Consider the following 26,889-nt stretch of genomic DNA (forward strand, 5'->3'; position numbering starts at 1 on the left):
TGTCATAAATATACCCAAATGGCAGCCTCAACCAACCTCTACAGCAACAAATTACATACATCAGACATCTTTTCAACAAAACAATAATTCTCAGTTTTAAAGGGAACAACTTTATTCTGAGACTGTGCTGCCAGATCACAGGCTCTCCATCTAATGGAAACATCCTCTCTGTGTCCATTGTATCCAGGCTTTTCAGCATTCGGTAGGTTTACTTAACCATACATCCCTCCACCACCCCACTGTCCCTCTGAACTCCATTGAGCACAGGTCCAGAACTCCTCATACATAAAGCCAGTCATTCCTGAGATTACTCTTCTAAACCTCATTAGCAACAACTGTACTGAACACATTACCAGGAAGAACAGACGGATTGGTACCAGGATTATGTTACAGGTAAAAGCTGTGTTTTCTTTACTGTTCTACTATCACAGAATGATCCATTTCCAGGTTAAAACAGGTCCATTTCAGGAAATATAAACCATTCCAGGGTGAGTGTAATAAAAAGAAACTGGAATTACCAGAAACGCTCAGCAGGTAAGGAACAGCTATGGGGAGAGGAACAGTCTTTACAATTCAGGTTAATAACATTTTGTCAGAATGACTTCAAAACATTTTCAGTTTTTAGTGCAGATCTCCAGCAACTTGACTTCCACCGAGTGACAGACTTGTGACAGTGGGGGGGGGGGGGGGGGGAGATTTCCAAACATAGATTGAACACAATACTCATGGTCTTTTTCTACTGTTGTAAACATGAAACAGCCCATTTACTCACAGCCTGTCCCTGTGAGAATGGAATGGGAACTAATCCTCTCCTCAGATTAGCAGTCATTGCTTCCAAAGGAACTCCAGTAACAAACGCTTGATCCCAACAAGAAATACTCATTCAACACCCCATAAGCCCAAGCAGCTCGATCCCCAGGTCCATTTTACCTGGATCAAAAACTGTGATATCCCAGGACCCATCCTCACAGAGTCACACAACTGAATCTGCCACTCACCGACCCTGAGATTCTCACACAATGTCCCTGCATCTCACACTTGGTAGTGCAATCAGGGATTTCCCTACAACCAATATCCAGCTGCTCAAAATTTCTGCTTCATTTCAGAAGGATGACCATCCAGCGCCATCTATAGAAGCACTAACCAATCTCAAAGCCAAAACACCGACAGTTCCATATGCTGGGAATGCCGATCATGGGATTATAGCCCAAGTACCAACTCTTCCAGTACTCTTTGCTGACAGTCACAGTTTGAAAACAATGCACAACAGAACTGGTACCTGATGACCCTCTGGCATTCCAGCTAACAAAAACCAATTCTGGAAATAACTCAGCAAGACCAAAGGTGCAAAAGAACATTTCACAATGAAGACAAGGGTTAGAAGAAAGATTGCTGATATATAACATCGAGATAGTGGGATATAGGGTGGACCAAGTTTGCCCCAGATGCTTGATATACATCACTGAAGCTGGGGGAGAGAGAGGCTGGACAGAGGTTGAACAATATGGGCTGGGAATGAGCAGATGGAACTAGGTGGGAGAAGGGTTCAAGGACAATCACTGATGATCCTCCAGCAATACACAGATACTGAATGAATAGTACATACTACTGTATAAAATATTCTAAAATGACAAAGTTTAAACAAACAGCAAGAACTTTGCCATATATACTTTGACCCTCACCAAATTTTTATCAACACACCATAGAAAGTTTCCCATCCGGACACTTCATGCTCTGCATGGTAACAGCTCTGCCCATGACTGTGAGGAACAGCAGAGACCTTTGGATACTAAACAACATATTACAGAAACCATTCTCCCCTCAAAGAACTCTTTCTAGACTTCCTAGTCCCTTGGTAAAGCAGGCATTGAAATCAAAAATAGAAACATAGTATCATAGAAATTTTACAGCACAATACAGGCACTTCGGACCTCAAAGTTGTGCCAAACATGTCCCTACATTAATTGCTAGGCTTACCCATAGCCCTCCATTTTTCAAAGCTCCATGTACCTATCCAAAAGTCTCTTAAAAGACCCTATCGTATCCACCTCCACCACCGTTGCTGGCAGCCCATTCCAAGCACTCACCACTCTCTGAGCAAAAATCTTACCCCTGACATCTCCTCTATACCTACTCCCCAGCACTGTAAACCTGTGTCTTCTTGTGGCAACCATTTCAGCCCTGGGAAAATGCTTCTGACTATTCACACGATCCCCACAATCTGGGATGTTCTCCTTTTTCACCCACCCCAATCAGGGAGAAGACACAACAGCCATAAAGCTCAGGACAAATGCAAGGAGCCTCAGGAAGCGAGGTGAGTTGGGGGAAGTTAACAGGACTCAGTGGCCAACATCAGATCTCCCCAACACAACATGGAGGAAGCATCACCACCCATCTGGGAACTGTGTGCACACACCACATGATCTTACGTCACAAAGCAGAGGGTGGGGCAGATCTGCAGTAAACAGCCTCACGTGACCTGTCGGCAGGACTTCCATTTCAATTCTGCGGAAAAAGACAGCCTGGGCTCCTGGTTTGGATCATTCAATGCAGATTCAGTGAAGCCGACATATTTTTGATGAGCCCAGATAACTGGAAAATAAATGCGTAACTCGCCCTCAGTTTGGGGCTCACAGCCAACATCGGATCTCCCCGCTCGGGATCGGTCTCAATACTCACCGATGGGAAAGTGATATCTTCAACCCACAGACCGTGATCCAAGAAGTGAGGATCCCTCCCGATCCCGCAGACGATCCACTTCAGCACTGAGCGGAAAGGAAATCACCATCCATCCGAAGACTGTGAGCATGTGTGCAATGATTGTTACATCATCCAGAGGGCGGGGCAGAAACAGACACGCAGATGCTGCCCATCTGCAGTTAAATGGGAGGGGCAAATGTGAACACATAACCGGTGGGGACTCCCAACCCAAGCAGATCACCCCAACTAACCTCCCACTCTAGACATCTCACCTATCCCAGAAGTTCTGGGAGTCTCCCACATATTGACAGCGGCTCCCTGATGCCCAGAAATTATATATAATATCCGGGAAATTATCTTTTTGAGAGTGAGCCAGCAAGAGGGAGAGAGACATCCTGATTAGTCTCTCTTTGTGCTAAGTAGACCTATCAGTTTTCTCTGTGGGTGGGCTTTACAGTCGACCTCTCTCTCTCTTTTATTGTCCATCGGTTCTGTTCAGTGTCTCAACTAACCTTGAAGGACTGGTGCCAAACTACAAAAGTTTGCCAGTTGATTAGTTCTGACGGAAGCTGTCCAAAGTAAAATCTGTGAGCACAGGACAGTTGAGATTCAAAGAGCTCTGCCAGTTGATGAAGCTGATTTTGGTGCTGCCAAATTCTGATTGTGAAGTAGAAATTGCACTCAGAATGGCGTGTCACATTAAGACAGAATTCAGAAGTCTGCTGTCTCACAAAACACTTGCGAATCTGATGTCTTGCAAAATTAACAATTTCATTAATACAGAATGCTGTGAGGTTAAAACTTCTGGCAAAATGCTCTAATTTGCCATGCAAGCCACATCACAGTGTAAGGAATGTTTGCAAAATAGAAAAGCTCTTTGCATTAGTATTTAGTTATTAGCATTGAGACTGCCTACAAAATACTCTACAAGGAACATATATATATATATATATATATATATATATATATACATATATACACACACATATATACATATATATACATATGTGTGTGTCTGTGTGTGTGTAAATAGATTTAATATGTGATCTAATAAATTGTTGTGCTCTTTCATAATCAAATCTCCTGTATGCATACACACTTGGAGGTCGATGGGGGGAGGTGAGGACTTATGGGGTTGTGAGGGGTGGGGGTGGTGGTGCTACATCCCTGAAATTAGTTTTTGCAGGGTAGGATGTCTGCCACAAACTTGCCCCTCACATCTCCTCTCACCTTAAATGTATTGGACATTTCAACCCCTAGGTAAAGATTTCGTATTTCACTCTATCTATTCCTCTGGCAATCTTATAAACGCCCATCCAGTCTCACCCCAGCCAGCGCCGCTCTGGGGAAAACAAAACAAATTTGTCCGAACTCTCGTTATAGCTCATGCCCTCTAATCCAGGCAGTATCCTGGTAAACCTCTTCCACACACTCTCCAAAGCCCCGACATCCTTCCGAGAGTGGGGGCGCCCAGAACTGTATGAAACACTCCAGATGTGGTCTAACTAGTTGTATAAAGCTGCAACACAACTTCCCGACTTTTGAACTCAATGCTTCAACTACTAAAGACTATCATGCCATTTGCCGTCTTAACCACCTGATCAATTTGTGCAGATCTTTCAGGCAGCGATGAGTCTGAAGATCCCTCTGATCATCGACACTGCTCAGGGTTTTGCATTTAACAGAGTCCTGTCTCCCGACATTCCACTCACCGAGCTGCCAAGGGGATCATCACTAATCAAATCTCACTGCGCTTTCTCAAGTCCAGTAGAATTTGTTGCCAAGTGAGAAAGTACGGGCAGGTACAGGCACAGGGAAACACTGACGTGTAGCAGCATCACAGGCAAGTACATTCAGATAACACACGGAACATAAATATGCAATTCTCTGTCAGTAACAATATAGAAACATGTTTAACGTCATCCTGCTAATCGGACCGGAACAACAGGGGCTGAGCGGCGGCTCATCTCAGACGGTTCGGTGTGAAGGTCTCACAACCCGGACCGACCCCGGCAGATTCTGTGAAGGAAGCGAGGCGAGGCCGCCAGTTCGGGAAAGTTCATCCCCTCCCCCTTCAGGTTTCACTGATCACCTTGTGTTTCCTTCTCCCTTCCCCACCCCCACCTTTTATTCTCCAGTCCCGCCGAAGGGTTTCGGCCGGTAACGTTGACTGTACTCTTTTCCTAGCTGCTACCCGGCCTGCTGAGTTCCCCCAGCATTTTGTACGTGTTGCTCGGATTTCCAGCATCTGCAGATTTTCTCTTGTTTGAGTTGGGGAAAGTTTACGGGACATCAGAACTCCGCTCTCGAGACCGGCTCCAGTACTCACCGAAGGGAAATTGTTGGTGTCGCCCGGCAGAGAATAATCCGTCCCCGGCTCCACGCCCCGAAGAGCAAAGATCCTCTCCCGATTCCGATTCCTCCACCGACCCGCTTCCACAAAGAACGAGAGAAACACCGATCATCAAGGACTGAGCTTGCGCGATGTCGTCAGCGCGTCAAACGGGCGGAGCCTCGGAAACAAACCCGCAGATACTGCGTATACGCGGTAAAACGGGTTCAGGTGACGGTGGAGGGTCGCCCATGTGACCCAGTGACTCTGCTCCTCGTCCCTCACACTCTGCCCGACCCATGCTGCATTTCCCCACGTTAATTCATTATTTCCCACATTATTTCATGTTTACGTCAGATACATTTTTAATTTTCCCTCTATATCTTCCCCGTCCCCACCCCTCCACCCTACTGGTTACAGAGTTAGGCATTCCATTCCCACCCCAGACACAAAATTCAGACCCAAATTGGAAATATGCAGATTTCATTTAAATCAGTTTTGTTTATAAACACTCATTTCTATTCACATTTCTCCGGAGCCTCACTGGACAGGAACACTGAAACATCAAGTGAGAAACAGCACGAGGAGACAATTCAGCCCCTCTAACTAGCAACAAGATGGCGACTGATCTCCCATCTCAGCCATATCTTTCGGCCCGATCCTCGTTTCCTCGATTCCTTCAGTCCCCACACATCTGCCGGCCTCCGTTTTATGCGAGGAAGGTCACCGAGTCTTCACCGCCCTCTGTTGTGGGGATTTTCAGACATTCATCACCCTCGGTGTAGAGACATTTCCCCTCATCTTAATCCCAGACAGTCCACCCCCGTTTTCAGAGACTGGGATTCCTGGTTCAACCGGTAATGATGTTGTGCATTTCAATGTGTTCACCTCTCAGTTCTCGATTCTCTAAATGAAAGGGTTATCGCATTTGATTTTTCTTCATATGATGACACACCACTCCAGGGACCAGTCTGGTGAATCTTCATTGCACTCTCTATAACAAATACTCTCTCACCTCTTTGTTAATCCTCTATGGAATTAATTATCACCTTCTGCAGCCCGGTGTTGCCCCAAACACTCACCTCCCACCCCTGTCAGTATTTCCAACTTCCCACCTCCCCCCTCACCTGGACCCACCTCTCACTCCCAAGCTCTTGCCCCATCCCCACCCCTCACCTCTTTTCTCCGACTATTTCCCGTCCACTCTCAGTCCAGAGGGAGGGTCTCGGCCCGAAATGTTGACGGTCCATTTCCCTCCACAGATGCTGCCCGACCCACTGAGTTCCTCCGGCAGTTTGTTCTTTAGTCTGTCTAACCCGTGTTAGTATCGGGAGCCGGATTTTACACCATATTCCAGGTACAGTCTCAACAAAGCACTATGTACTGATTGCAAAGCTATGAAATTGCATGTGAATAGCCTCCCGTTCCCCAACTCCACTCGTTCTGCGTCACCAGCAGACTGCGACATCTCACATCTCGCTGCCTCCGCCAGGACATTAAACTGTGAACAACTGTGGTCAGGGACTGATCTCTGGGATTCTCCAAACGCTACCTCCTTCCAGTCTGAGAACGACCACACACACACTACCGGCAGTCTATCGATCTCCAACGAAAAATCCTAATCACTTACTCCTGAGGTTCAGTAGCATTGCTGTCTCTGAGTTTACCACCGTCAAATGCCAGGAGGGACACAATAATCAGAAAGTCTCTAGTCGCAGCCGTGTAAATAAAATGTGATCTCAGTGAGTGTGTGGCGCATGCTCAGAATGGGAAGGAGATAGACAAACTGAGCCAAGTCATAGACTGATGAAGGGGATGAATGATCATTTTGATTCAGAGGGAAGCAGAGAGTTTGATATTGTGCCTGATGCCGGAACTGTGGCCAGTTAGAAGGTGAAGTCTTGTTCCTCCAAATTGTTTTGAACTGTGACTGTTTTCTTTCTGAAGGCACCATGGAGACTAAAATTATCTGAGTTGAAATGTTGTCCTTCACCCACTGACGTGCGTTGTAAACTTTTAAAAGTGCAGAAACTTCTGTACACTTTTTGTGTATGGGAATCTCAAACACAACAGCACGTTGGTTCCACTGTATCTGCCAGTTTACCAGCGCTTGAATGCCACCGATCCTTCATTGTGGAGGCGGAGATGCTGGAGAAGACAGCGCCCCACTCGCTACAAGAAGAAACCGAACACGTGTCCATGTCCGTGATCTGGTAGGATACATTGCCATGACGTTGCAGCATTGTGACATCATTCACTGGGTCTCATTTTGGAAGGGATTCAGTCGGCCGTTCACCAGCTCCGTGTGGGTGAAGCGAGTCATTCAGTTAACCCACCTTGTGATGCTCCAGTGATTTGACAATAAATAGAGGCCACATTTCTGTCCGGAGTGAGCAAAGAGTTTTACTCAATCATCCCAGCTGCGGCAACACCAGCAACTTCACATCAGGGGGGAAGTTCAAATCAGCTCTGTTTAACCTTCACGGTGACTGAAGGCAGCTGCAGGATCATGAGGGACTGTTACTGTCAGATTCTGCAGTTCTTGTGGCTGCTCGTCGCATCCAGGACTGAACCCTGGTCACTGAGCATTGGAGGAGTCTATTCTGCTGATGTTAGCCTTAAACTAGACTGGTGTTTAATATAGTGGAACTGTGAAAGATAAATCGGTTCTGTATCAAATCCCGTTTCTCAGGTACTTACTGTCTCTACCACACTCACAATGTATACTAATGAGGCCACTCGGCCCATCTTGTCCCTGCCCATGTTTCTGTTCCATATCAGTATTTTAAAATCTATCCCTGCCGCTCCCCCCCCCACCCCACTCCCTCTGGGATGACAGGTTGCAACTAGTCAAAACTCGGTCAGAGAAAAGATTTCCCTTGAATTTCAAGGAATTATATAAATCTAGAACACATCACAAGCCCTTCAGCCCACAATGTTGTGCCAACCAGAAACTGCCTACAATTACCCTACCGCATAGCCCTCTAATTTTTTTAGGGTCCATGTAACAATCTAGGAATCTCTTAAAATACCCTATTGTATCCAACTCCAACACTGTCACCGGCAGTGCATTTCACACACCCACCACACTTTGTGTGGAAAAACTTACCTCTGACATATCCTTTGCAACTTCTTCCAAGCACCTTAAAACCATGCCCCCTCATTTAGCCATTTCAGATGAGCTTACTGTGGTTTTAACGTTCTTCAGAGCTCTGGACTAAGGTGGTTAAACTCCTTCTTCCCTGCTCTTTTCAAAGTTTTGTGTCATTGTCACTCATTTCAAAGGATTGTGCCTCAGACAGCTGGGTTGTTGCAATGCGCCTCCAAACTCTGACAGCAGACTAGAGAGTGAATTTTCAATGGAACAGAGTCAGAAATCAACGAGTTGCCAGCTTGAGTCAGGGCTTTGGGGCTCCAGAAAGAGATAGGGCTTAGGATTTACAAGGAGTAGGAAGAAGAGGAATCAGACCAGCAGGATGTGGCTACAAATGAAAGATCCGAAACATTTTGAAACTGGTCGATCGAAAAGCAAAAGGATGGTTAATTTCTGCAAAATACTGGTGGAAATTATCAGATCAGGCAGCAAGTGCAAAGAGGAATAAATAGACAACGTTTAGGCTGACCCTCTTTAGCATGTCTAGACTGAGTACTCCTCTGCTTACCTGCTGCCTGAACTGCAGAGTTCCTCCTGCATTTTGTGTGTGTGCGTTTCTATATTTCCAGCAACAGCAGAATCTCCTGTGTTTCCAAACTGCATTTGTAAGAATGTTCTCCTTCGGCATTAGACATGCGGAAAGGTTGCTGTTATTAAGTACATTGTTTATAGGAGCTGTATTTTTGCGTTAAAAGAGCTGCTGAGTTTTCTACACAATAAAAAACCTGAGGTATAGGCATGGAACCGGAGCTTGCAGAAACTTTTAATGGCACCGTGATTACCCGGAATGCTCTGCGTCACAATTTTCGCCGTCACTGAAGCACCGATCGAATGCGCAGGCGTCAGGATTGCGGGGTGCTCCCGAATATCGCGCATGCGCAGTACACAAAAGGCCTCAGGATTTCGGCTCCAGGTAAGAAAGAAATCGTGGCGCGTTCTTTCAGCCCCGAATTCGGGGCAATTGCTCTGGATTCCGGACCACCGTAACCCCGGGACAGTTCTGTTCTTTTCCCTCTCTCTCAGCCCAACGATCCGTACACGAGCCCCGGGGAGCTTCCAGTTGATGAGGGAATGGGAACCGATGGATCTCTCAGACAGAGCTGAGCTCCAGCTATCTGAATGCAAGGATTAGGAACTCGGAGAAAGGGAACAAAATCTTTTACATCACCAGTTGAGAAAATCACCTTTGTTCTACCTCCAATCACAAACAAGAGAAAATGTGCAGACATTGAAAATCCAAGCAACACATCCAAAATGCTGGAGGAACTCAGAATTAGTATTCTTTCCCATAGATGCTGTCTGGCCTGCTGAGTTCCTCCAGCATTTTATGTGTGTTGCTTGTTCTATCTCCTGTTGTTTTGAACTTTTGTACCGGTGAGAACATGTTTTGATCCATTCTGTCTGGGTACATAATGATATCAAACACTTTTGCCCTGGGCAACAAGTATCTTTCACATCACAAAGCTGCCAGACTCCAGTCAGTGCCCTTCCCGTCATATTCACTGGCATTGCCAACAATGAGTTCAACACCGTCAGGTGGAGGGTTCAGGGGAAATATTTATGTACAATACAGAAACTGGTGTTACCTGTGAGTATTGTGGCGATGCAGAAGTTGCTGGAGAATTTGCAAGTGGGAGGAAGTGGAGTGATACTTGGAAATCTGACTTTTTAAATCATCATTTAGCAAGCAAATCAGATATGGATGGTGTGCAAAAGCTGGAGTGAGAAAATCCTTCATTATCCTCTGCAGTCCTGCTACACAGGCTGTGTGAGAGTGCAGATGAACTCAATCAAACCTAGAGGAGATCAAAGTTCTGATTAACAGTGTTTTGCTAGCTGTTAAAATAAATACCTCTCTATTTAAAATTCAGTGTACACATGTTGTCAGTGGGTAAAAATTGCACAGCACAAGATTTTTCGACATTACAAATTAGAGGGGACATTGGTGGGAAGGTGGGGAGACCTCCAGTGTCCCTGATGCCCTCACCTACAAATTGTGCATCCAGCTGCAGCTTGTAGCCCTGTAGGTCAGGGAGTTGGAACTTGAAATGCATGAATTCCAGATCATCCGGGAGTTGGAGGGGCTGATAGATATGACAAGAAGAGAGATGAGTTGCACCCAAGGTGCAGGACACAGGGAACTGCGTGACAGTCAGGAAGGGGATAGAGGTTAAATAGCCATCACAGAGTACTCTTCTGGCCATCCCCTGTAACAACAGGTTGAACACTTTAGAAACTGTTAAGGGGGATTACCTCACAGAGGAATATCAAAGGGCTGATAGCTGATTTGCTTGTTAGGGAATTAAAACTAACAGAGGTCTAAGATCCTAGTGGTAAGGCTGGCTCGTGCTAGTGTGTGTTGTGGGGGGTGGGGGGTTAAACTGAAGTGGAGTCAGAATGCCAGAACAGACAGTGGAGAGGGTGAATTGAAATGACTGATACCCTTCGTATATCTGAGGAGTAGAAATCTTTACATTACTTCTCTATCTAAATGTGCAATGTGTAATATATAGTAATTATAGTAAGAACAGTCAATACAATAGTGTCAGCATAAACTAATCAGTCTGATAACTTGGTGGAAGGAGCTGTCCCAGAGCCTGTAGGGCCTGGCTTTTATGTTGTGATACTGTTTCCTGGATGGTGGCAGCTGGAGCAGTTTGTGGTTGGGGGTGATCCTTCGGGCCTTTTCGCGCAACTGTCTTTGTAAATGTCCTGAATAGTGGAAAGTTCACATCTGCATTTAAAAGTAAAATTTTGAGGGTACAGAATCTTTATGTTCCTGTTATATTATCGATGGATAATATAACCCGGTTACTTAGTATTCATTTGGCACAAAAAAGAGAGGAAATGAGTGTGGCAGTTGCTTTGGATGCAGAAAAAGCATTTGATAGATTGGAATGGGATTTTTTATTTAAGGTATTGGAAAAATATGAGTTAGGAAAATCTTTAATACAATGCATTAAAACCTTAAATACTAATCCTCAAGCTAAAGTAGTTACAAATGGTCAGATTTCAACACCATTTTGCTTAACGAGGTCAACTAGACAAGGCTGCCCATTATCACCTGCTTTATTTGTATTGGCAATAGAACCATTAGCTGAATTAATTAGAACAGAATTAGACATTGGGGGCTTTACAGTTGATCAAGAGGAATATAAGATTAATGTATTTGCTGATGATGTTTTGATTTATTTAACAAACCCATTGCAATCTTTGCAAAGATTATCTTTTAGATTGGAAGAATAAAGTAAATTGGGATAAAAGTGAAATTTTACCCCTTACCAAAGGGAATTATAATCAATGTTGATTAGTAACTCAATGTTGATAGTCAATAAACGGGATAAAATATTTAGGTATTAGAGTTGATTATGATGTAAAAAAATTATATAAACAAAATTATTTGCCATTATTAAAAAAATAAAAGAGGATCTTGATAAATGGATGATGTTACCAATAACATTAATAGGTAGTTAATGCTGTAAAAATGAATGTATTTCCTAGATTGCAATATTTATTTCAAACTTTACCAATACAATTACCTCAGAAGTATTTTCAAGAACCGAATAAATATGTAAGGAAATTTCTTTGGAAAGGAAAAATGTCAAGAATATCATTGGAAAAATTTACATGTAAATTTGATTTAGGAGGGTTACAACTTCCAAATTTTAAGAATTATTTTAAAGCAAATCAACTTTGATTTATTGCATCTTTTTTTGATGAAGAAAAACCGGCATGGATTAGAATAGAATTAGATAAGATAGGAGAAAACATACCAGAAGATTTTATATATAAATGGGAATCCAAATGGATACGGGGGAAAAAAATCTCCTATTTTAAGACACTTGATTGATTTATGGAATAAGGTAAATATGGACAATGAGATAAAGAAATCTCTATTAGCAAAAAGAACTTTAATTCAAAATAGGTTTATTCCTTTTACAATGGATAATAAACTTTTACTAATTGGTTCCAAAAGGGGATTAAATATATAGATGATTGTTTTGAAGGAGGTATATTGATGTCGTTTGATCAATTAAAAAATAAATATGAAATATCAAATTAAACTCTGGTCAAACAATGTTGATGCCAAAATCTAGTGAAATAGAAATATTAATTCAAAAAGGAAAAATTAAAAAAATTACATCTTGTATGTATAATTTGATTCAAAAACAGACAATTAAATCAGGAATTCATAAATCAAGACAAAAATGGGAATCTGATTTGAATGTTAAAATTGATGGAAAAAACTGGTCAAGATTATGTTCTGATAGTATGAGAAATACAATAAATGTTCGACCGATTAATACAATATAATTTTTTACATCAATTATATATAACACCACAGAAAATAAATAGATTAAATTCAAATATGTCTGACCAATGTTTTCGATGTAATCATGAAATTGGTACCTTTTTACATTCTACTTGGTCTTGTTTTAAAATTCAACCATTTTGGATAAATCTAAGACTTTTATTGGAACAAATTACTGAAGTACAACTCCCACATAGTCCAGTATTATTTTTATTAGGAGACATTGAAGGGACAATACCGAAACTTAAATTGAATAAGTGTCAGAAAAAATTTATAAAAATTGCATTGGCAGTAGCCAAAAAAGTTATCGCAGTTACTTGGAAATCTGATTTATATTTAACTATGGATTGTTGGAATAATGAAATACATAGTTGTATTCCACTTGAAAAAATTACATACAATCTAAGAAATGAATATGATATATTTTTGAAAATTTGGCTCCCATACCTACAAAAGATAGGATTAAATACATAGGTCCTTTGAAGATAAAATTATAAATTAATTGGGGAAAGTAAAAATCAATATTAAAATTATTTTGAACTCCATGGAGCATGTGGGGATCCTCCGATATCCAGGCAATCTTTCTCTCTTTTTTTTCTTTCTTTAGATAAGGGTTAAGAGGGGGAGGGTTAATATTATTTTTCTCACTATTTTATCATCACATTTATTCTCTGTAGTTTTCTAAAATTTTAATAAATAAAAAAACACAACTTCACGTGGAAAATCTTCAAAAAAGCAAATGTCTGAATTCAGATACTGAAAAGATCTTTTTTTTTCTCACAAGCTTAATAATAAGTTCTTTGTCTCTGAAACGGAGAAAACGCACAACAATATGTCTGTTTTTACCTTGATCCAAAAATTTTAAAGTGCCGATTCTGTGAGCCATTTTGATATCTGAAGGCTGTAAGCAAACCTCTGGAAATAAAGACTGAAGCATTTTTTGCGAAATAATCCGGTGTGTCGGCCAATTCTGATTTCTCTTTTAATCCAACAATTCGAATATTGTTCCGATGTGATCGAGCTTCAAGATCAATGATCCGTTGTTGGGCTTTTTCCAAACGACAGGAAAGGTCCAAAGTACTTCGACTAACTTCTTTAAGATCAAGGCTCAAAGAGTCGACTTTTCCTTCGAATTTCTCTTTTAGTTGAGTTATCTCAATGCTGATATTGCTGATTTGAGATTTTAGTCTCTGTACCCGGGAGTGGGTTCCTCCGAGAATTCGTCAGTTTTTTTGATTTTCCCATTGACCGGGTCCGTATTTCTTATGGCGCTTCTGAGAGTGGCCATAATTATATCTGATCCGACTGAATAAAGTTGAAATTTCTAAGTATAAACCGGAAAAGGGAGAGATTAAAGACGGACAAGAAGCGGCTGTGTCCGACATGTCCATAGCTGGGAGGCTGAGTCCCCTAGAGGAACAAATGTGTAGGTAGATCACAGACCATGCCAAGAAACAAAGGTTGATATGGTAAGCGATTTTAACTTTCCAAATATTGACTGTGTCTCCCATCCTGCAAAAGCACTAGCTGGGGTAGAATTTGGCAAATGTGTCCTTAATCAGTATGTAGAATTCCCAACATAGAAGTGTGCAATATGCTATTAGGGAATGATCCAGGGCTAGTGACAGAAATTAGTGTATGGGAACACTTTGTATTTAGTAATCATAATGCCATGAGATTCCAAGTAAATATGGAAAAAGAGAGGTCTGGGACACAGGTTGAGATTCTAAATAGGAGAAAGGTCAATTTGGATGTTATCAGAAAGGATCTGAGAAGTGTGGACTGGGTCAGGATGTTTTCTGTCAAAGGAGTACTTGGTAAATGGGAGTCCTTCAGCAGTGGAATTTTGAATCTGTGGAGTTTGTATGTGCCTGTAAAATTAAAAGTTGAAAGGTAACTGGTGCAGGGAACCTTGGTTTTCAAAAGATATGGTGGCCCCGGATATTTTATTCCTGTAAATGCTTCAGACTGGTAGGTGCAACCAAGACTCATTAAAGACTACAAATCATAATTCAATGCCCTGAGCTTACCTGATCTTTATTTTAGTTATAACCATATAACGATTACAGCACGGAAACAGGCCATCTCAGCCCTTCTAGTCTGTGCCGAACGCTTACTCTCACTTAGTCCCACTGGCCCGCACTCAGCCCATAACCCTCCATCCCTTTCCTGTCCATATACCTGTACAATTTTACTTTAAATGACAATACCGAATGTGCCTCTACCACTTCTACTAGAAGCTCGTTCCACACAGCTACCACTCTCTGAGTAAAGAAGTTCCCCCTCGTGTTACCCCTAAACTTTTGCCCCCGACTCTCAAATCATGTCCTCTTGCTTGAATTTCTCCTACTCAATGGAAAAAGCCTATCCACGTCAACTCAATCTATCCCCCTCCTTATTTTACATACCTCTATCAAGTCCCCCCTCAACCTTCTACTCTCCAAAGAATAAAGACCTAACTTGTTAAACCTTTCCCTGTAACTTAGGTGCTGAAACCCAGGTAACATTCTAGTAAATCTTCTCTGTACTCTCTCTCTATTTTGTTGACATCTTTCCTATAATTCGGTGACCAGAACTGTACACAATACTCCAAATTTGGACTTACTAATGCCTTGTACAACTTTGACATTACATCCCAACTCCTATACTCAATGCTGTGATTTATAAAGGCCAGCATATCAAAAGCTTTCTTCACCACATGACATTCCACCTTCAGGGAACTGTGCACCATTATTCCTAGATCACTCTGTTCTACTGCATTCTTCAATGCCCTACCATTTACCATGTATGACCTATTTGGATTATTCCTACCAAAATGTAGCACCTCACACTTACCAGCATTAAACTCCATCTGCCATTGTTCAGCCCACTCTTCTAACTGGCCTAAATCTCTCTGCATGGTTTGAAAACTTACTTCATTATCCACAATGCCACCTACCTTAGTATCATCTGCATACTTACTAATCCAATTTACCACCCCATCATCCAGATCATTAGTGTATATGACAAACAACATTGGACCCAATGCAGATCCCTGAAGCACACCACTAGTCACCGGCCTCCAACCTGACACAGTTATCCACCACTACTGTCTGGCATCTCCCATCCAGTCACTGTTGAATCCATTTTACTACTTCAATATTGATACCTAACGATTAAACCTTCTTAACTAACCTCCCGTGTGGGACATTGTCAAAGGCCTTACTGAAGTCCATATAGACAACATCCACTGCTTTACCCTCGTCAACTTTCCTCGTAACCTCTTCAAATAATTCAATAAGATTTGTCAAATATGACCTTCCACGCTCAAATCCATGCTGACTATTCCTAATCAGACCCTGTCTATCCAGATAATTATATATACCATCTCTAAGAATACTTTCGATTAAATTACCCACCACTGACATCAAACTGACAAATCTATAATTGCTAGGTTTACTCTTAGAACCCTTTTTAAACAATGGAACCACATGAGCAATACGCCAATCCTCCGGCACCATCCCCGTTTCTAATGACATTTGAAACATTTCTGTCAGAGCCCCTACTGTTTCTACACTAACTTCCCTCAACGTCCTAGGGAATATCCTGTCAGGACCCGGAGATTGTTGTCTTCTGTTGGTTTCTAAAACTTTCCAATCATTTTTGTTCTATTATTTACCCTCTCTTTGGCATTTATGTTGGCTTTGGCTTCTCATTTCAGTCATGGTTGTGTCCTCCTGCCTTTCCAATGCTTCCACTTCTTTGGGATGTATCGATCACTCAGCTCCCGAATTGATCCAAGAAACTCCAGCCATTACTGCTCCATCGTCATTCCTACCAGTCTCCCCTTCCAATCAAGTTTGGCCAGCTTCTCTGTCAGGGACATGGAGAAGTTCCATGCAACAGGCCATTTGGCCCATCCAGACAATGCTGAAGATTTTTAAACTCTCTGATGCAACATCCTACACTGGGATCACAGCCCTTCATACCCCTACCATCCAGGTACCCATCCAAACTTCTCTTAAATGCTGAAATTGAAATGGCATGAACCACTTGTGCTGGCATCTCATTCCACACTCTCACAACCATTTCAGTGAAGGGTTTTTCCACATGTTCCCCTTGAGTTTTCACATTCCCCACTTACCCATGACCTCTGGTTATCATCACATCCATCCTAAGTGGAAACAATTGCTTGCTCTTACCCTATCTGTACCCTCACAATTGTGTATGCTCTGAACAAATCCTCAAAGCAATGTATAATTTCCTTGTTTATGTTTAGAACCGTTTTTAGGTGTATAAGATGATGAGGGGCATTGATCATGTGGATAGGCAGAGGCTTTTTCCCAGGGCTGAAGTGGCTAACACGAGGGGACAGAGTTTTAGGTTGCTTGAAAATGTGTGCCAAGGGGATGTCGGGGGTAAGTTTTTCACACAGAGAGTGTTGGGTGTGTGGAATGCGAATACAATAGGGTCTTTTATGACACCCTTATACAGGTACATGGAGCTTAGAAAAATAGAGGTCTATGCGTTGGGGAAATTCTAGGCAGTTTCCAGAGTAGGTTACATGGTTGGCACAACTTTGTGGGCTGAAGGGTCTGTAATATGTTGTAGATTTCTATGTTCTATGTTAAACAGCGAAACATAGAAAACCTACAGCCTTTGGCCCACAAAGTTGTGCCGTACATGTGCCTAACTTAGAAATTACTAGGCTTACCTATAGCCCTCTATTTTACTAAGCTCCATGTACCTATCTAAAAGCCTCTTAATATACCCTATCGTATCGGCCTCCACCACTGTTGTCGCACACACTCACCGCTCTCTGAGTAAAAAACTTACCGCTGGCATCTCCTCTGTACCGACTCCACAGCATCTTGAACCTGTGTCCTCTTGTGGCAGCTATTTCAGACCTGGCAAAAAGCCTCTGACTATCCACATGATCAATGCCTCTCATCATGTTGTACAACTCTATCAGGTCACCTCTCATCCTCCTTCACTCCAAGGAGAAAAGGCCGAGTTCACTCAACCTATTCTTATAAGGCTTGCTCACCAATCCTGGCAACATCCTTGTAAATCTCTTCTGCACCCTTTGTATGGCTTCAACATCCTTCCTGTAGTGAGGCGACCAGAACTGAGCACAGCACACCAAGTGGGGTCTGACCAGGGTGCTACATAGCTGCAACATTGCCTCTTGGCTCCCAAATTCAGTTCCATGATTGATGAAGGCCAATACACCATACACCTTCTTAACAACACAGTCAACCTGCGCAGCTGCTTTGAGTGTCCTATGGATTCGGACCCCAAGATCCCTCTGATCCTCCACACTGCCAAGAGTCTTACCATTAATACTATATTCTGCCATCATATTTGACCTGCCAAAATAAACCACTTCACATTTCTCTGAGTTGAACTCCATCTGTCACTTCTCAGCCCAGTTTTGCATCGTATCCATGTCCCACTGTAACCTCTGACAGCCCTCCACACTATCCATAACACCTCCAACCTTTGTGTCATCAACAAACTTACTAACCCATCCCTCCACTTCCTCATCCAGGTCATTTATAAAAATCACAAAGATTAGTGGTCCCAGAACAGATCCCCGAGGCACAACACTGGTCACCGACCTCCATGCAGAATATGACCCACCTACAACTACTCTTTGCCTTGTGTCATTCATTGAAACAACATTGGCTGTTCTCCAATCCTCTTGTACATCCCCCCATCACCAAAGATAATTTAATTATCTCTGCTAGGGATCCCGACAATTTCTGCACTTGCCTCCTGTAGGGTCCGAGGGAGCACCTTGTCATGCCCTGGAAATTTATCCACTCTCATCTGCCTCAGGACAGCAAACATCTCCTGTTCTTTAATTTGTACAGGGACCAGGATTTTAATGCTGCTTTTCCAAACACACCCATAGACCCTGTGTCCATCTCCTGAGTAAATAGAGGTAAAAAAAATTAAGATCTCCTCCATCTGCTTTGGTTCCACACGTGGGTTGCCATTCCGGTCTTCCAGATTGCCTTGCAATCCTTCTGCTCTTACTCTATATCTGGAATCCCTGAGGATTATCCTCCATCTTTTCTGCGAGGGGAATCTCATGCCTTCTTTTAGCCATCCTGATTTACTTCTTATGTGTTCTCTTGCATTTCTTATACTCCGTAGGAACCTGCCTGCCTATCCCTGTTGTGCAACTCCATTTTGTCCTTCACCAGGGTCTCAAAATCTCTTGAAATCCAAGGTTCCCTACAGTTTCTATCTGTATCTTTTATTCTGACAAGCACATACCCACTTTGTACTTTCAGAATTTCACTTTGAAGGCCTCTCATTTACCAAGCACACCTTTGCCATAAAGCAGCCTGTCCCAGTCCACAGTTGCCAGATCCTAGTATCTTAATTCCAGGTGTTGATCCATGGCCTGAACACATCCGCCTTTCCTATCATGCTCCTTGCATTGAGATATACAGGGTTCAGCATATTCACTGCACCATGCTCAACGTTTTTCATTCCTGACTTTGTCTGAGGACTGAACAACATCTGTCTGCACAACACCTCCACTATCTGTTCTGTTATTCAGGCTCCCATTCCCCCTGAGACGTTAGTTGAACCCCCCCTTACCCCCACCCCCCACCATGCAGCTCTATCACCCCTTTGGCTTTCCTATTCCAGATCAATAAAAAGGAGGTGCATACCAGGTACAAGCAAATAGGAACAAATGGGGTACTTATGAAGTACAGTGAATTCAAGTGAACACTTATGAAGAAATAAAAGAAGGCAAGAGTTTGCCCCAGCAGAGAAGATGAAGGAGAATCCTCAGAGATTCTGCAGATATGTTCAGAACAAAACAATTGCAAGGGAAAAAATAAATCCTCTGGAAGATCAGAATGGTAATCCATATGAAGAGACAAAATATATGGGGGATATTTTAAATATTATCTTTGCATCTGTATTTACTCAGGAGATGGTCACAGAGTCTATAGAAGTGAGGCAAAGCAGCACCAACTTCATGGACACTGTACAGATTACAGAGGTGGAGGTGTTTGCTGTCCTAAGGAAAATTGCCATGGATAAATCCCCAGGGCCTGACAAGTTGTTACCTGGGACCCTGAGGAAGTCAAGTGCAGAAATTGTCGGGGCCCAAACACAGATATTTAAATCATCCTTAGTGACAGTTGAGGTACTGGAAGATTGGAGGACAACCAATGTTGATCCGCTGTTCAAGAAAAGCTCTAAAAATAAACTAAGAAATTGTACTTTGGTGAAATTGACATCAGTAGGGGGAATGTTATTGGAATGTGTGTGCAGGAACTGGATATGCAAGTATTTAGATAGATGTGGACTGATTAAGGACAGACAGCATTGCTTTGTGCATGGTAGGTCATGTCTAACCAATCTTACAGAGTCTCTCGAGGAAGTTATCAGGAAAGTTTATGAAGAAAAGGCGGTGGATGTTGTCTACGTCGACTTTAGCAAAGCATTTGACAAAGCTTCATATGGGAGGTGGGTCAAGAAGATTAAGTCACTCAACGTTCAAGATGAGATAGTAAATTGGATCAGACACTGTCTTTGGGAGAAGCCAGAGTGTGGTAGCAGATGATTGCCTCTCTGACTGGTGTGCCACAGGGATCAGTACTGGATCTAGTGTTGTTTGTCATCTATATCAGTAATCTGGATGTTAACATGGTCAGCTGGATCAGCAAATTTGTGGATGAAACCAAGATTGGGGTGTAGTGGACAATGAGGAAGACTACCATGGCTTGCTGATCTGGACCAGCTGGAAAAATGGGTTGAGAAATGGAAAATGGAATTTAATGCAGACGTGTGAGGTGTTTTACTTTGGTAGGACCTTCTTACACAGTGTCTGGTTGGGCATGGAGGAGTGTTGTAGAGGAAAGGGATCTGGGAATACAGGTCTATATTTCACTGAAAATGGTGTCACAGTTCGACAGGGACGGAAGGAAAGATTTTGGCACATTGACCTTCGTAAACCAAAGTACTGAGTACAGGAGATGGATGTTATGCTGACATTGTACAAGGCATTGGTGAGGCCTAGTTTGGAGTATTGTGTGCAGTTTTGGTCTCCAATCTACATGAAAGATGTAAAAGAGGTTGAAAAAGTTCAGAGAAAATTCGCAAAGATGATGCCAGGTCTGGAGGAGATGGGTTAGAAGGAAAGATTGAACAGGGCAGGACTTTATTTCTTGGAATGGAGAAGATTAAGGGGAGATTTGATGGAGGTGTACCAACATTATGAAGGGTCTAGATAAGGTAAATGCAAGCTGGCTTTTACCACTGAGATGGTGTGGAACTACAACCAGAGGCCATGGGTTAAGGGTGAAAGGTGAAATGTTAAGGGGAACAAGAGGGGAATCTTCTTCCCGCAGACAGTTATCCAGGTGTGGAATGAGCAGCCAGCACAAGTGGTGCATGCGAGCTCAATTTCAGCATTTAAGAGTTTTGTATAGGTACCTGGATGTTAAGGGTATGGGAGTCGACAGATTAAATAGTTCAACACAGACTAGATGGGCCAAAGGGCCTGTTTCTGTTGTACTTTTCCATGACTGTGACAAGAACATGAAATAATACTGATATTCATTCAATTCCTCTTAACTGCTGTGGAGACCAACCATTCATCTGGGCAGGGCATGTTAATATTGATTTAAAACTGGCACTTTACATTAGCAGTACATGAAAGAAATTCTCAGCTGAACATCAACAAAGGCTATTTCTGTGAGAGTGTTTCAGTTACTGTGGGGCCAGGCACCCATGCAGCTCAGTGGGAACAGGGAATAATACCAATGGAGAGAGTCAAACTGAGCCAGGTCACAGATTGGAGATGGCAGAAATGCCCGATTCTTGTAGAGACAGGAAGAGCATCAGAGAGATTGATGGTCATTCCAGATCCCATCACTGTACCCAGTTGGAAGATGATTTCTCACTCCAACTTGGGTGGAACTTCACTGTAACAGTGTGATGCTAGATCACACCTTGACAACTCAAGTAAGCTCATCTGAAATGTTGTCCTACACCCATTGATGGATTTTATAAATCTTTTTTCAGGTTAACAACAACAAGGAATTTATCTGTGGGAATCTTGAACACTGTTTTGCTGTCATTGTCCATGTATGTAAGAAGTGGAGTGAGGGATTCACTCAATCATCCTTCCTGCTCAGACTGTGGGGAGGGATTCCCTCAATCATCTGACCGACTGGCACACCTGTCATTTTATACATGGGAGAGGCTGCTCACCTTTTCAGACTGTGGGGATTCAAGGTCATCTCATGAAGGTACATCAGCAAGTTCACACTGGGACAAGTCCATTCACCTGTTCTGTGGGTGAGAAGGGATTCAGTCAGTCATCCCACCCGTGGGCACACCAGTCAGTTCACACTGGGCAGAGGCTGATCATCTGCTGAATTTGTGGGGAAGGATTCACTCGGTCATGTGACCTAATGACACACCAGCGAGTTCACACTGGTGAGCGGCCGTTCACCTGCTCAGGCTGTGGGAAGGGATTCATTTCCTCATCTCAACTGAAGGGACATCAACGAATTCACACTGGAGAGAGGCCGTTCACCTGCTCAGACTGTGGAAAGGGATTCATTTGGTCATCCCAACTGAAGGTACATCAGAGAGTTCACACTGGAGAGAGGCCATTCATCTGCTCAGTTTGTGATAAGGGATTCATTTTGTCATCTCACCTACTGAGACACCAGTCAGTTCACACTGGAGTGTGGCCATTCACCTGCTCGGTCTGTGGGAAAGGATTCACTTCGTCATGTCACCTACAGAAACACCAGTCAGTTCATTCTGGAGAGAGGCCATTTGCCTGCTCAGACTGTGGGAAGAGATTCACTCGGTCATCTGAACTGAAGGTACATCAGCGAGTTCACACCCGGGAGAGGCCGTTTGCCTGCTCAGACTGTGGGAAGGGATTCACTTTGTCATCTCAGCTACTGAGACACCAGTCAGTTCACACTGGGGAGTGGCCATTCATCTGCTCAGTCTGTGGGAAGGGATTCATTGAATCATCCTCCCTACAGGGACACCAGTCATTTCACACTGGGAAGTGGCGGTTCACCTGCTCAGACTGTGGGAAGGGATTCAATCGGTTATCTCACCTACTGCGACACCAGTCTGTTCACAGTGGGGAGAGGCCGTTCACCTGCTCAGAGTGTGGGAAAGGATTCAGTCAGTATTCCAACCTACAAGCACACTGGTCTGTTCACACTGGAGAGCGGGCATTCACCTGCTCAGACTGTGGGAAAGGATTCACTTCGTCATCTAAACTGAAGGTACATCAGCGAGTTCACACAGGGGAGAGGCCATTCACCTGCTCAAACTGCGGGAAGGGATTCACACAGTTAGCTAGCCTACAAATACACCAGTCAGTTCACACTGGAGAGAGGCCGTTCACCTGCTCAGAGTGTGGGAAGGGATTCACACTGTCATCTCAACTGAAGATACATCAGCGAGTTCACACCGGAGAGTGGCCATTCACCTGCTCCGACTGCGGGAAGGGATTCCCTCAGTCATGTCAACTGAAGGTACATCAGAGAATTCACACTGGAGTGAGGCCATTCACCTGTTCAGACTGTGGGAAGGGATTCACTTTGTCATTTCAACTGAAGGTACATCAGAGAGTTCACACCGGAGAGAGGCCGTTCACCTGTTCAGACTGTGGAAAGGGATTCACTGAATCATCTCAACTGAAGGTACATCAGAGAGTTCACACTGGAGAGAGGCCGTTCACTTGCTCAGACTGTGGGAAGGGATTCTCTCTGTCATCTCGTCTACTGACACACCAGTCAGTTCACACCGGGGAGAGGCCGTTCACCTGCTCAGTGTGTGGGAAGGGATTCACTCGGTCCACCGACCTACAGAGACACCAGCGAGTTCACACCGGGTAGAGGCCGTTCACCTGCTGTGATTGTGGGAACCGAATCACTGAGTCAACTAACCTTGTGTAACTCTCGCTTCGGCTAGCAGCTTATTATAGGGGGTGATAGCCCTACAGGCCGGCCAAAAAGAAATCTCGTTTGGGTGGATGCTGTGTGATGTATCCCCTGTTACAGATCAGTACCCCAAAATAACAAACAGTACACAATATGTGATTAAACAATTGAGCTTTAGAATGCTTAATTTGACTATAGGGTTAGTTGAGAAAATAAAGAAAGATAAAGGGCCCACTCTCTCCATTCATGTCTTCGCATCTCTCCCTAGAAAAAGAGCACGAAAATCTCTCTTCCAGATTCACAAGAAAGAACATTTCTTTCATTGGATAGCCCTGCACTCCAAAACCCTGTTATCTCTCATTGTAACCTAAACATTGCTGTTACAGAGAAACCATTACCTCAACAGTGAAACATTACAGAGAGGCCATTATGTGAGCAGTGAAACCTTACAGCATGTTACACATATGACATTCTCCCAGGTTCACACTGGGAGAAGGTTTCAATAAGCTGCATGCTGGATATTTGTCCATCACCGTTGCTGAATGAGATTTTAGAGTGACTGTCAGTGTTGAACTCTGCATTTATTGCTGCTGCTCACCACACCCAGTTCTGCACCCTGGTCACTGGGCATGGGAGGAGTTTCTTCTGCTGCACATTCACCTTTAATGGGACTGGAGTTTGATATTCTACAGAAGTGACAAATAAATCAATTCTATTTTGAACTTTTTCTTCGGTACTTAGTGAGTTCATAACACAACTAGTGTACAGTAGAGAGTCAGCTCAGGCCAGTTGGACCCTGCCAGTGATTCTGTTCCACGATAGGCCTTTTGAATCCTCCCCTTTTTTTCACTTCCCGCTCCCCCTGTGGGATAGGTTCCAGTCACCACTCTGTGGGTGAAGAGGTTTCCCTTAAATTTTCTGTAGACTGAAGAAGTCAAGCTGACTGCAGTTCTGTCTGAGATGTTTTTTGACCGTCAAATCTCTGGGCTGAGGAAGAATGACATTGGGAGCTAATCCCCTTATTCAGGGATCATTTCCACATTATGAGTCATTTTCCCTGCTTCTAAAGGGTTGGTAGAAAGCACCACTGTCCTCTAAACACTGAAAGCAGAATGGGAAACCATTACTTGGATGTTCAATGGAGCAGGGTCAGATACCAGAGGCGGGTCAGCACAGGGCAGAGTTTGGGGCTCTGGTCGTTGGTCTGGGTAAGAACGTATGATGAGGAGAAGGGAATCAGCAGCAGGGCGTGACAACGAATGACAGACTAGCAACATTTGGATGATAATTGGCAGAGAAAATAATTCGCTTGTCTGACTGATGACACAAACAATGCCTGTAGTGAGGTGCCCCATTGGTCCAGGCACATGTGTGTGTTGAGAATGGTTATTTCCATCGAGGGAGTTGTTCCTGCTTGTTTATCCTGTTATGTTATATCTGGATGTTTATTTTAGATTATACTATCAGCAATGATGTATTGATTATCATATTAATTGTGAGATTCTGTCCCTAACTGGATCAGGCTTGAATTTATGGTGCCTTAATAAAGTTAATGTGGTCATTCATGACTTTGTATTTTAAAGCAAGATTTTGGTGAATGATATTTGCCACTTGATTGTACCTGCATAAGTAATCAGATTCAGTTAAACTGCTGCAGAATCCCAGAATGTGTTGGATTGTGTCTGGTTTCTCTGCATTTTCTGCTTGTATTGCCTTGTTTGTTTGTATTGTATGCATTTTTTCTTTTTTTTTCTTTTTTGTTCATCATCTTGTTCTGTATTTCTGCAAGGAACCCCTCTGTTTTTAGGAAGAGGTCTCCAAATCTCAGTCAGGTGCTCGATGCTTCCTTGTCAACATCTGGTCTGCTCATATCGTTGGGATGTCTCCCATGGAGGGTCACAGTCATTGCACTGGTTAATGCTTTCTTCCCTATAAATGATTTATTTTTCTGAGTTTGCCTCTCATTTAAGTTTTCTGGTCTGTATTTCTTATCACAATTGCATTTACACACATGGAGCGTTCAATAATGTTTATTTTTGATAAAAAAATATATACTTAGAAGTTGTATCTGACTGTTGTGTGATTTTTTTTCATGTGTGTTATTCCTCTTCCTGCTCCTGTCCAAGGTAATGTCAGTCTAAGTGGTTTTGAGTGTAAATAGTCTTTTCTAAACTTTTCATTTCAGTTCTTATTTATCTTTGTAAATTTTACTGATTGAAATGGGACCAAGATATCTTCATTAAAAAAAGTCACTGTCAGTATTGATGAAAGTGTTTATTGCCTTTATTGTTTTTGTTAACGATTGAGCTCTGCTTGGCAGGTAGTGAGATTCTGTGGCTCTGTTGGTAATAAGTAAAATCATTAGAAAGACGTGGCATTGGGTTGGAATGTGTAGCATCTCTGTGGGTAGAATTAGAGAACAGCAAATGTAAAAAAAAATCCCTGATGGAAATTGTACAGAGACCTCCTAACAGTAGTAAGTATGTGGTCCACAAGTTACAATGGGAGATAGAAAATGCTTGTCAAAAGGGCAATGTTGCAGTAGTCATGGGGGGTTGTCATGCAGGTGATTGGGAAAATTAGGATGGTGTTTTGGTCTGAAGAGGAGTAATTCCTAGATGCCTACAAGATGCTTTTATAAAGCAGTTCATGTTTGACACAACTTGGGGATCAACTATTCTGGATTGGGTATTGTAATTAACTGGAATTAATTAGGTCACTTAAGTTCAAAGAACCCTGAGGGGCAAGTAATTTTAATATGATCAAATTCACCTGACATTAGAGAAGGAGAAACTAAAGTTGGATGTGGAATACAGAGAATTAGAGAGGCATGAGAGAAAAATTGGTCAAAATTGATTTGAAAGGAACACGGTGAAAACAGAGCAACAATGGCTGGAATTTCTGGAAGCAATTTGGAAGGCACAGGATATATACATCACAAAGAGGAGTTAGTATTCTAAAGGTAAGGTGACAGAACCGTGGCTGATGAGAGAAACCAAACACAACATGAAAACCACAGACAGGGCGTGGAGCTAAAATGACTGGGAAGTTAGAGGATTGGGAAGCTTTTAAAAACAAATAGCATGCAACTAAAATAATTAAGAAGGAAAAGATGGAATACATAGTTGAGCTGGCCAGTAATATTAAAGAGGATACAAGATTTTTCTTCAGGTGGAAGTGGATATCGGACCACTGAAAAATGATGCTGGAGAGGTAGTAATGGGGTGAGGGTGCAAGGTGATGAACTGAATAAGTCTTGTACATCACTCTTAGCTGTCAAAAAAACTGGCAGGAATATGGAATACACAGATGTTAGTGGTCAGAATGTGTAAAGTTACGTTACTCGGGAGAAGGTTCTTGGGAAACAGTCTGAAGGTAAATAGGTCACCTGAACCAGATGGTGTACACCCCAGAGATCTGAAAGAGGTGGCTGAAGAGATGTGGAGGCAGTAGCAATGAT

General features: G+C 42.9%; 2 protein-coding genes across 3 annotated transcripts in view; one reads left to right on the forward strand and one right to left on the reverse strand.

Annotated features, from left to right (window-relative positions):
* LOC140722302 (uncharacterized) overlaps positions 1 to 5,172 on the reverse strand; it is a 60,378-nt gene extending 55,206 nt beyond the window's left edge. The window contains exon 1 of the mRNA XM_073037089.1: positions 5,030 to 5,172. The gene's annotated coding sequence lies outside the window, so the exon portion shown is untranslated. The remainder of the gene's footprint in view (positions 1 to 5,029) is intronic.
* A 3,883-nt stretch (positions 5,173 to 9,055) lies between these two features.
* On the forward strand, positions 9,056 to 25,626 carry LOC140722318 (uncharacterized). Of its 2 annotated transcripts, none has more exons than XM_073037099.1 (2): positions 9,056 to 9,099; positions 21,535 to 25,626. In XM_073037099.1, exon 2 carries the CDS (start codon positions 21,927 to 21,929, stop codon positions 23,382 to 23,384), a length of 1,458 nt encoding a protein of 485 aa, XP_072893200.1. In that variant the 5' UTR covers positions 9,056 to 9,099; positions 21,535 to 21,926; the 3' UTR covers positions 23,385 to 25,626. The 2 variants fall into 2 exon arrangements, with proteins under 2 accessions (XP_072893200.1, XP_072893201.1); XM_073037100.1 differs by lacking the exon at positions 9,056 to 9,099 and adding an exon at positions 19,544 to 19,563.
* Positions 25,627 to 26,889: the final 1,263 nt, after the last annotated feature.

The sequence above is a fragment of the Hemitrygon akajei genome, unplaced genomic scaffold, assembly GCF_048418815.1.
Source record: "Hemitrygon akajei unplaced genomic scaffold, sHemAka1.3 Scf000074, whole genome shotgun sequence".
Classification (NCBI taxonomy): Eukaryota; Metazoa; Chordata; class Chondrichthyes; order Myliobatiformes; family Dasyatidae; genus Hemitrygon; species Hemitrygon akajei.

Bases quoted from the DNA above. Each gene is read 5' to 3' on its own strand.
- LOC140722318 (XM_073037099.1), top strand. From the start codon at position 21,927: ATGACACACCAGCGAGTTCACACTGGTGAGCGGCCGTTCACCTGCTCA.